The sequence below is a fragment of the Phaseolus vulgaris genome, chromosome 5, assembly GCF_051622355.1.
Source record: "Phaseolus vulgaris cultivar YP4 chromosome 5, ASM5162235v1, whole genome shotgun sequence".
In the NCBI taxonomy this organism is placed as follows: domain Eukaryota; kingdom Viridiplantae; phylum Streptophyta; class Magnoliopsida; order Fabales; family Fabaceae; genus Phaseolus; species Phaseolus vulgaris.
In genome coordinates this window covers 37,784,528-37,795,743 of record NC_143502.1, presented here as the reverse complement: position 1 = coordinate 37,795,743, position 11,216 = coordinate 37,784,528, and the positions used below count along the sequence as shown (strand labels likewise).

The 11,216-nt window shown below is 32.1% G+C and overlaps 2 protein-coding genes across 3 annotated transcripts; both read left to right on the top strand.

Annotated features, from left to right (window-relative positions):
• The first annotated feature begins 874 nt into the window (after positions 1-874).
• Positions 875-3,657, top strand: LOC137835635 (pentatricopeptide repeat-containing protein At2g29760, chloroplastic). Its single transcript, XM_068644232.2, has 2 exons — positions 875-1,327; positions 1,495-3,657. Exon 2 carries the CDS (start codon positions 1,626-1,628, stop codon positions 3,483-3,485), a length of 1,860 nt encoding a protein of 619 aa, XP_068500333.2. The 5' UTR covers positions 875-1,327; positions 1,495-1,625; the 3' UTR covers positions 3,486-3,657.
• A 3,462-nt stretch (positions 3,658-7,119) lies between these two features.
• On the top strand, positions 7,120-10,462 carry LOC137835634 (alpha/beta-Hydrolases superfamily protein). Of its 2 annotated transcripts, none has more exons than XM_068644230.2 (5): positions 7,120-7,343; positions 8,534-8,798; positions 8,933-9,144; positions 9,318-9,573; positions 10,040-10,462. In XM_068644230.2, exons 1-5 carry the CDS (start codon positions 7,243-7,245, stop codon positions 10,343-10,345), a joined length of 1,140 nt encoding a protein of 379 aa, XP_068500331.1. In that variant the 5' UTR covers positions 7,120-7,242; the 3' UTR covers positions 10,346-10,462. The 2 variants fall into 2 exon arrangements, with proteins under 2 accessions (XP_068500331.1, XP_090158791.1); XM_090302665.1 differs by lacking the exon at positions 7,120-7,343 and adding an exon at positions 7,905-8,150.
• Positions 10,463-11,216: the final 754 nt, after the last annotated feature.

The following is an 11,216-nucleotide window of genomic DNA, read 5'->3' as shown; positions in this document are numbered from 1 at the left end:
TTTCCGTGTCTTTGCAATATGAGTTAAAGCTGGAATGACAATCAATTCTTTTGAAACTGCTATCTTTTAAACTTTTTACTTGGCACTTAACATAAATAATGATCAACCGATCATAGAGTTGCTACTAAAGAGGGAGTAACGTCAGGTTTTGGAATAGTTCATTAGATGAATACTCTTACTATTTTCTATGAAGCTGACATAGAAATTTGGCAAAGTTTTTGAACTATGTAATGGGATCTCTCTCTTTAATTAGTCTTTAAATATTATAGTCATTTCAAATTCCTTTGAGCAACATCAACTCGTTACATCCTAAATTCTAAACTTTTTATACGAATAATGAATTTGAATGTGGATGATGCACTAAATGCACTTCACACAACCTTAATTGTTCTTTTCTTCTTCATGCAACATCCTTGTTCCCGTACTTAATACTCATCATTGTCCTCATTTTAAATTAGTAAAACAGGTAACTTAATTTTTCTTTAGTCTTTAGTTTCATAACTTATTTTTAAGTTATACATATGATATTTTTACTATTTTTTATAATTATTTGATATTTATTCAATTGTTATTTAATACTTTCATTTGATATTTATATAATTATAATTTTTTTCTTAATATTTGACATTAAAAAAATAAAATATAAATTATTTTAACATTAAATACTTAATAATATTACTTTTTTATTTTTTATTTTTCATAACAAAATATTTAACTTAACATTTGCAATAGTCTCATGTTATAACTATAGTCACTCCCTAACAAAGATGAGAATGAAATAAAAAAAATAAAATCATACAGGAAAAGTTTGGTTTTAAACTCCAGGAGAAGCATGTCATGCTAATGTAACTGAGAATCCTCACAATACAGACACAAGGACGCAATTATCAGGAGTGTACTCTACCACTAAGTTAATAGCTCTTCGTGCGAGTCTCCCACCAAGATCGGCTATGCCAAAAACAAGAGAAATCCATAAATTCTTACTCCAATAATCATGAATAATCAAATTTGCGCTCGTCGAACTTGCCATCAATATTGGCAGCTAGTTAATCTAATATTTAATTTTGAAGAGTTTTTTTATGTACTTTTGTTACTTTATATTTAAATTTAAAGTTCCATCAACTTTTGAATTTATACATAAATAAATTTTAATTTATAAAATATGCATATTTTTAAAAATATTTATAAAGAAAGTTATCTAAACAGGTGCTTTATATGTGAATGAGTTGTGGTAGAAGAAGATATGGCACAACAAAGAGGGAGAAGAAACAGAGACCTTTGCTCTGGGATTCAGATTCATAAAATCAACACCCTTCATTTCTTGCAGGTCGCACTCTTTTTTCCATCTTCTTTTGCTTTCTTCCATGCCACTTTATATTATTTACTTTCTTATTTCCTTGTTGTTTGAAATCTTATTCCACCATCTTTGAAATGAATTTTTGTGCTCAGTCTCGTTTTTCTCTGATAATAATTATCATATTCTCTCTTTTCCAGCATTGTATTATGTCTTAGAATTCAGTTTTTGCAATGGACCTTCAATAAGAATGAAAGAAATGAGAGTCATGGAAAGCATAAAGTACCAAACGACGGTTGGAGAAACATAACAAAGGTTGTTTGTTGTTAGGATGATATCAAGTTGTATTCCAGTTTCAGTTGGGGCAAACCCAACAAGGTTGTTGTCAGACGAACGCACTACATTGTCCCAAGTGCGCCAAGTTCATGCCTACATCATTAAAACAAACCTCGTCACTCACGTGCTTTCTGTCACCAAACTTGTTAAGGTTCTTTCTCAGAGCAGTGTTCCCTACGACGCCATTTCCGTTTTTGCTCATGCACTCTCTTGCTTCCATGACATGAGGGGAATTGAGTTTTTTGTTCCCCCCACACTCAAAGCTTGTGGCAAGTCGTGTGCATTGGAGGAAGGGAAACAAATAATGGGTTTTATTTTGAAAACCCATTTGTGGAATGATCCGTTTGTCACCAACTCCTTGGTTCGCATGTGTTTGGAGCTTGGCATGGTTGAACTTGCAAGGTCGGTGTTCGATAAAATGCCTACAAGAGACTTGATTTCTTGGAACTCGTTACTTTCAGGGTACTTGAAAGCTGGTCAAATTGACATGGCACGTGAAGTGTTTGAGAGAATGCCTCAAAGGGATCTAGTTTCCTGCAATACCATGATTGACGGGTACGGGAAGCATGGACTGTGCGAGCTTGCTGAGGAGGTTTTTATGGACATGGGTGTCAGGGATGTGGTGACTTGGACGAGTATGATTTCAGCTTTTGTTCTTAATCATCAACCAAAGAAAGGGTTATGTTTGTTCAGAGAAATGTTAAGTTTAGGAGTTAGACCGGATGCTCCTGCTGTTGTCAGTGTCCTTTCAGCCATTGCTGACCTTGGCTTTGTTGAGGAAGGAAAATGGATACACGGTTATATATTTTCTAATAAGATACTTGACAATTATAATTTTATTGGATCGGCTCTCATAAACATGTATGCTAAATGTGGTCAAATAGAAAATGCCTACCATGTATTTAGAAGCATTTGTCACCGACGAAATGTTGGCGATTGGAATTCTATGATCTCTGGTTTAGCCTTCCATGGACTTGCCCCTGAAGCTATTGAGCTTTTTCAGGAGATGGAAAGGGCAAAACTTAAGCCTGATGATATCACTTTCTTGGGGCTTTTAAGTGCTTGCAATCATGGAGGTCTTATGGATGAGGGTCAGTTTTACTTTGAAACGATGCAAATAAAGTTCAAGATAGTCCCTAAAATTCAGCATTACGGATGCATTGTTGACCTTCTTGGGAGATCAGGTTGCTTAGAACAGGCACTTGAGGTTATACATAATATGCCTTTTGAGCCTGATGTTTTAATTTGGAAGGCCATTCTTTGTGCCAGCATGAAGCACAATAATGTTGTGTTGGGACACACTGCTGCATTGAGAGCCATAGAGTTGGCTCCACAAGATTCAAGCTGTTATGTTCTTCTCTCAAATATCTATGCCAAAATGGGAAGGTGGGATGACGTGAGTAAAGTCAGATCGATGATGAGAAAAAGGGGAGTGAGAAAAATTCCTGGATGTAGCTCTATTCTGATGGATGGTAAAGTGCATCAATTCCTTGTGGGGAAGGCCATGAATGTGGGGTACAACCAAAGTGTTTTGTCTAAGTTAGAGGAGGTTGTGTCTAAGCTGAAATCAGAGGGATATGAACCTGATCTCAATGAGGTTTTTCTAGATATTGAAGAGTGTGAAAAAGAAAGCCAACTAATTCTTCACAGTGAAAAATTGGCTCTTGCTTTTGGATTGTCAAGTATCCCTGAGGGTGTTCCCATTCATATAGTGAAGAATTTAAGAATTTGTAGTGACTGTCACACGTTCATGCAACTGGTTTCAAAAATCTACAATCGTCAAATTATAATCAGAGATCAAAACCGTTTTCATCATTTTGATAAAGGTTGTTGTTCCTGCAGAAATTATTGGTAATTTTAGTATATTTAGGTACCATAATGTATATAGTTTGGACAATTTCTAAACCAGGACATCAAATATTGTTCAATTCTCACATCTTACAGGGATGATAATGTAATATTCTAGGATTATCACCTACAAAATTATGCTAGTACAAAATTCATCATTTTCATGGGTTTGATCCACATATTGATTTAAATAGAAAAAATATTATCACATAAAAATATAATAGACCTTTTTTTTTTCATTAATCATTTTATATTTACTTATTTAAATTTAACCTTACAAATTGATTTTAGTAAAACTATTTATATAAACATCATGATTATTTCTTCCATTATTAATAAACAGTATTTTTTTTAATTAATCCAACTATACTTTTCTATCCAAATTGACTTAAAAGGATTATGCTAATTAGTGCTGAAATATTTAAACTCTCATTACAAGATTGTTGCTATTTGTATACAGCAAATTTCTTAACAATACTGTCACAAAATTAATTTAGACAGATGGTACAAAATTATATTAAATTTTAAAATTGAATGTAATATAGAAATAATGATACTAGATAACTAAACCTAAAAGAAATATATAGACGATAATATTTGAAGAAATGATAAATGAAATAAATAAAAAAGAGATAGAAATAACGTTATTAAGAACATTATAAAAAATTATTATCTGAAGATATGTGGTTGGTGAAATTAATGCAGATAAGATGTCTTGCTGCAAAAATTACTAGTTAGCATAATCCATAATTAGCATCTTTTTTTCTGCTAGGTGACAAATTAGATATTTTTTCTCTGGTTCCGTTTATTATTGAAACTAAGACGTACGTGAGATTATCTATCATTAACAGGTTTTAAATTATAATGATTAGAAGTAAAAATGGTTAGCCATTGTTCAAATCAATGGTCGCTAAATTACTTCAAAATAATTTTATATTATTGAAACCATAACGATCATAGACGTGAAAACAAGTCAATTGTTTAAAGAAATAGAAAATATAATAATAATAATAATAATAATAATAATAATAATAATAATAATAATAATAATAATAATAATAATAATAATAACCGAGAGACTCCAAAAGATAGTGGAGACTCAGATAAAAGTTATAATTTCTCCTTCATAAGATGGATTTTTTTAAAATTTATTCTTTAAATTTATTTTTAAATTATATTTGTTTTCAATTGTATAAATCATAATTATTGAGCAAGTAATTTCACAAATTTATTTTATTGAAAATTTTAAATATTAAACTACAACTATTTACTGAATACATATCAACTAATAAATAATACTAAATTTACAGATTATTTAATTGATAAAAAAGAGTAATTCCATTCAAAAAAAACTTAAATTATAACATTGAAATAATATATTTTAACAAAATTTTAAATTAAATAAAAAAAATATTAATTTTTTTTTATAAAAAGTTTTCATGTTAGGCATCACTGTATAATTTGACATCTCAGCAAGGCTGACACCTCTCACGTAACAACAATCATCTGTCATCACATGAAAAAAAATATTATTAAAACAAAAAAAATACAAAAATATGGGGATTAGACCAAAACTCATATGTTAACAAAAAACGATATATAGGTAGACTATACATATTCATAAAGAATTCTAAGAACAGACTAGATGGAAGTCTATTATACCAATGAAATGATTCTCTATGAATAAATCATAAATTAGCCAACTTATCAATACACGCATTCCCTTCACGAAAAATATGAGTAACCCAAAACCTGATTGTCCCACAGAAATTAAGACAAGTATTTCATCGATTACGAAGCATCCACGGAACATTAGTCCTAGCAGTAAACGCATCACAAACCAAGGCAGAATCATATTCAAGCCAGACACTAGTAAGCCCCATTTCTTGAGTTTCCTCCATAGCATGTATAACTCCATAAAACTCAGCAACCAAAGCAGTCTGAACTTCAAGAAATGCTGAAAAAGCACCAATAAATTCTCCCATACTTCCACGAAAAATACCTCCACAAGTAGCAAGACCAGGATACCCCATAGCAGCCCCATCAGTATTAATTTTAACCCAGCCTGGTGAAGAAAAATTTTCATCTAATAGGAAGAGGACGAAGAACTTTACCACTACGAGTCTTAATACCAAAAAACTTAATCACGTTGAAATCCAACATATCATTCTTCATTGAAGCTTTAGACGAATTTCCCACTAGACAGGTTAAATCTTTAATTACCGAAATAGTCTTAGAAACCTCAATTTTATCCTGAAATCTAGCATAATTCATCATACGTCATATCATCCATATAGAAAAGGTTATCACAGCAAGCTTAATCAATTTAACCAAACGACTACCATCACTCTTAATAAAAAAAAGAATATCATCCTTATTAGAGAAATGAGAAGTAAGAAAAATTTGTCGAACTCAACTCCAAATATGCAATGCGTTAGAACATTCAAAAAATAGATGTTGAATAGATTCCTCATGCTTTTCACATAGAACATATATGCAAACCCTTATTCTGAATATGTTGATCTGTAGGAAGTCGTCCATGAAATTTTTTCCAGAGTACTAGAGTTTTGGAAGGTGGAATAGATGAAGACCAAATGAATTTACCCCAACCACATGGAACTCCTGGTTCCAAGAAAAAAGTCATAGCCGATTTAAGGGTGAAACGACCAGACTCATCTAGAATCCAATTAGGAATATCTTGTTCCTCTCTAACCATGATATGATTAAAAAAAATGAGGCATCTGCTGATAAGGGAATATTCCAATCACAACCTGTTCAAAATTGAGAGACTATATCCGAAATGCTAACATCATTATATAACCGTGCAATATTTGCTAAAGAAGTAGTAGAACACCATTTATCATTCCAGAAATTAATAAAAGAACTTGTACCAAGAGTCCAAGAAGTATAGTCAAGTATGGTAGAATAAAATTGCTTAATTTCAAGCCAGAGAGAGGAGGATCTATAAACCGTTCTAAACTCGTATTTTGATTTAAGAACCCTGACTTTCAAGAATAAAGACCAAGGTTTGTTGCTACAAGCAAAGTTCCAAGCAAGCTTAAGAAGATATGCATTATTTTCATGATGAAGATTAATAATATTCAAGCATCCATCCTCAAGAGGTGAACAAATTTTCGCCCAATTAACGGTAGCGATACCTTTTTTCAGAATATCTCCAGTCCAAATAAAATTTCGACACCACTACTCAACTTGCTTAATAAGTGAAACAGGTCATTTATACATATTAAAACTATAAATCAGAAATCCAGTAATCACCAACTGAATTCGATTCATCTTGCTAAGAAATTTACCTTTCTAATATTGTTAATTTCAATTTAACTTTATCAGCCAAAGATTAAAGAAATCGACACTTTAGAACACCAACAAAGATAGACACTCCTAAAAAAAATATTAATTTACTAACTATTTAATTTCACCATGTAGTGTGCACAAAAAGGCACGGTCAAAGGCAGGATCTTAACCTCGAGTTACTAAATTTAGTAATCTCGAAATGATTATATCTAATTATTAAAATTTAAATAATAATGTGATATTTAAAAAATTAAATACGATGGGTTTTAAAATTATTTACTTAATAACCACCATAATACAAATAAATAAGTACTACACTTTATATTTTTAAATAAATTGTAAAAAAAAACTGCAATTAATGTTATAGACCTGAAACCTGGCAGAAGATGGAAAAGGTAATTTGGAGAAAGAAATATGACGTCATGGTCAGACATGTCTTCTGAGGTCTTTATATGAGTGAGTTTTTGCTGAACAAGACATGGTACGATAAAAAGAGAGAAGAAGCAGACATCTTTTGCAGATTCATAAAATCAACACCCTTCATCTTCTTCAGGTCAGACTCTTCTCTACTTTTTTTTTTCTTTTTTTCTTTTTCTTTGAAACTTATTCCACCATCTGTGAAATGAATTGCGTTCAGTTTCGTTGTTCAGTTCAAATTATAAATATGGAATGGATGAACACTCCTCTGAGTTCATTTGCAGTTCTCACAATCTTTCCCTGTTAACTAATTAACTAATTAATTAATTAATGATGATAATTTGAAACAAGACTCATCGGTTTCCACGTGGCAGTCTCGTGGCGCGTGTAAAGTTTACTTCTTCACGTGCTTATGTTGTGAAGAAAGGAAACGTTTGGGTTTGGGAGTTTTCAATCATGTCTCTGAGAACATGGACTTGTCTAACCTAATTAATGTTGCCTCAATTTCTGCCAAGCGTTATTTTAGATATTTTTTTATTTCTTATTTAGTAAAATAAGACAAATAGTGATAAAACACGAATTAATTATATTTTGGGTGGATTGGAATATGAAATTATTGCATAGGGTGTGTTTGGAGAGAGGAGATAACGTGTTTTTCCTTTTATTTTTTTGACGTATATGGGTGAGGGACCATCACCCTGCAATGCATTGCCCACTGCTCTGTGATTCTGCTGCACATGATATATGTCGTTTTATCTGAATCAAGGAATCCCAATGTTTATATGAAAATTGATGCAAGAGACATTCCTTTATACATATTAATTCTTAATTAATTAATGATATTTATATTGGAAAGAGTATGTTGTAGAATACTGCAACACCTCTAACAATAATTACCCTTCTCTCTGTTTTCGGACTGGATTATATTTTAGTACTCAGAGAGGTAAAGCAATTTGGTAGCTTGAAAAATTGATAGGATCAGTTGTTATATAGTGTTAATGTTTACAGAGTTTAATTTTTATGTATTATTAATATAAATAACTCTTAATCAATTAGAAATTATTTGCATTCGGTCTTTTAAACTGGTTATTATGATATAAACTTGGTAGTTGTTTGTGATTAATTATTTGCAGAAAATTTTTGTTTCTGGATGGTAAGTTTCATAAAGAAGAGTAAGCACTGGTTCTGTTTTTCATTCTTTTACTGTTCTTGGTGTTTAGATTAGTAAAGTGGGAAATGTTATTGATTAAGCACAACTTTGCTTCTTGTTTCTTTAATATTTTAAAAATGTTATGAAAGTAGTGGATAATAAGTTTGATGTTGCAGTCTCCTTGGAGCAATGGTGATTCCAATATCAGTGGCACTGGTGGTGATTTTCGTTGGATTGGTTTACAAGGCCATAAAACCCCCAGATCCCAAAATATGTGGATCTATTGGTGGTCCTCAAGTTAAATCACCCCGAGTGAAGCTCAGTGATGGTAGGAATTTGGCCTACAAAGAATTTGGTGTTCCTAAGGAAGAAGCTAGGTACAAGATCATTGTCATTCATGGATATAACAGTTCCAAAGACCAAACTTTAGCAGTTTCTCAAGTATGTTTCAACTACTTGTTCTTCTTTTATGTTGTTACACTCCTGTGTTTGGTATATAGTTGTAGAGCATTAGAGTGGTAGGTGTATAAACATAGATTAATATATGTTAAATTTGTTGGGTTTCTTGTATGCAGGAACTAGTTGAGGATCTTGGGATATATTTCCTCCACTTCGACAGGGCAGGTTATGGTGAAAGTGACCCTCATTCATCACGTTCTGTGAAGAGTGAAGCTTATGATATTCAAGAACTAGCTGATAAATTGGAGATTGGTGATAAATTTTATATAATTGGAATGTCAATGGGAGGTTACTCTGTTTGGAGCTGCCTAAAATACATTCCACACAGGCATGTTAATTACTTACTTGTAGCTTCATTTTGCTTTTGATGTTTTCAATTCTTGCACACAATAATATATAAGAGTATAAATGATTTTACACTATCAAGATTTGTGATCTAATCACAAAGGATCTTTAAACAGTAACCTTAAACTCTGCATATAACAAGAAATCCTTTGGCAGATTATCAGGAGCAGCTTTGGTGGCTCCATTTATAAGCTATTGGTGGCCTTGTTTTCCTGATAATCTTTTGAGAGAGGCATTTCAGATGCTACCTCAGTCAGACAAATGGACTTTTCGAGTTGCACACTACGCCCCTTGGTTGTTCCATTGGTGGATGACACAAAAATGGTTCCCTTCATTGACTTTGACAAATATGTTGTCTCCTGATGATATAGAAATCGTGAAGAGCTTGTCAGAACTCCCTAACACTTCTCAGGTAGTGCCTGCATTTTCATTTGTCACTTCATCTTGACATTCATATTCACAGAAGAAAACAACTAGGATTAATTCAGTGCTTATTTGGAGCTTAGAACTGATAAAGAAAACAGCTAGGATTAATTCTATTTGGAGCTTAGAATTCACAATTTGTCTTCTTTGCTCTTTCTATTATATGCTAGCACTAGTTTTGTGTTTAACATATAATCATTTGGAGTTGGCCTCATCTGAGCCTCACCTTTTCTAAATCTCTATCTTCACCAACCATTATCATCTTTTTCATTCAGATTTCTTCATCCACCATAAAATTTCTCCATCAAACCGCAACCAACAACAAAATAGAAAGAGTTACAGGGCTCAACATAGGATTACATCATATACACTACATGTAAACATTGATTCATGATGCACACAATTAGTTTATCAGTTTTTTTGCCTGCTACTATACTGTGTGTCTTAACATTCAGGAGAGGATAACTCAGCAAGGTGAATATGAATCATTACACCGAGACATAATGAGTGCTTTTGGAAAGTGGGAATTTGGCCCCACAGAGATAGCAAATCCGTTCCCAGATAATAATGGTTCAGTCCACATTTGGCAAGGCTTTGAAGATAGGATCATTCCCTACACACTGAACCGTTACATCTCTCACAAATTACCATGGATTCTATATCACGAGCTTCCTCATGCAGGACATTTGTTTCTCTTCAAGAAAAATGAATGTGAGTCTATTATCAGAGCACTTCTACTCTCACCAGATATTTCAGAATAAGATGCAGTCTGTGCAGTAAACCATGAGTCCATTACAGAGTATAGTCTAGTTCATACCAGTAAATTTTGTGAGCAGATACCCTACACATCATGCTTTAATTGACACATGTTTCAAAGATTTGGATGAGTTTCAAAACATCATAATTGGCATACAACAACAAAAGAATCGACGTTTCCAAGTTTAAGAAAACATACTTTATAAAGATTGAGAAGCACGACACAAGGCAAAAAAGAAATGTGTAAAATGGGGAAATGCTTCATTTCAATTTTTGTGCTTTACAATATACACTTTTTAGAAAAAAAGATACGGTTGAAGGATGCAAAGTATTAGCTTTTTATATAAGTACAATTGGACTATTGCTAAAAGCAAAATAATCACGAATATAAAACGAAGGAAAACTTAGCAAAGTTTCACCATTTATGTGAGAATATTGGATAAATCTATGTAAAGAGAAATTACTCGTTTGTATTTTCTCCACAATTATTCTTTATTTTTGTGATCAAGTTCGTCGATGACTATAATCATAAAGAAAATTGACACATTGAAAATTTTGTTCTATTATGCAACCCTATTTCTTTGTTTAAAATTTTAACTTTTGTATGGTATGACAAAAATACTCTTTTTTTATATCATCAATTAGAGGTTATATACTGAAACAAGTTGTTAACGTATCATTCTTCAATCACAAAATGATTTGCCTCAGTCACGCCACTATTATAGATTAAACAACATCAAAAGAAATTTGAGTAAGCACAAATGATTTCTCTTTATAAGAATGTGCAACACTTATAGACTTAATTAAATTTCTAGGATTTTGTAAATTTGAGTATCTTTAATTGAGTTCTTGTTAAAGTTTTTTTGGTATATTGAG

Bases quoted from the DNA above. Each gene is read 5' to 3' on its own strand.
- LOC137835635 (XM_068644232.2), top strand. From the start codon at position 1,626: ATGATATCAAGTTGTATTCCAGTTTCAGTTGGGGCAAACCCAACAAGG.
- LOC137835634 (XM_068644230.2), top strand. From the start codon at position 7,243: ATGAGTGAGTTTTTGCTGAACAAGACATGGTACGATAAAAAGAGAGAA. The intron at 7,344-8,533 runs GTCAGACTCTTC...TTGATGTTGCAG, and splicing joins ACACCCTTCATCTTCTTCAG to TCTCCTTGGAGCAATGGTGA. The intron at 9,574-10,039 runs GTAGTGCCTGCA...CTTAACATTCAG, and splicing joins AACTCCCTAACACTTCTCAG to GAGAGGATAACTCAGCAAGG.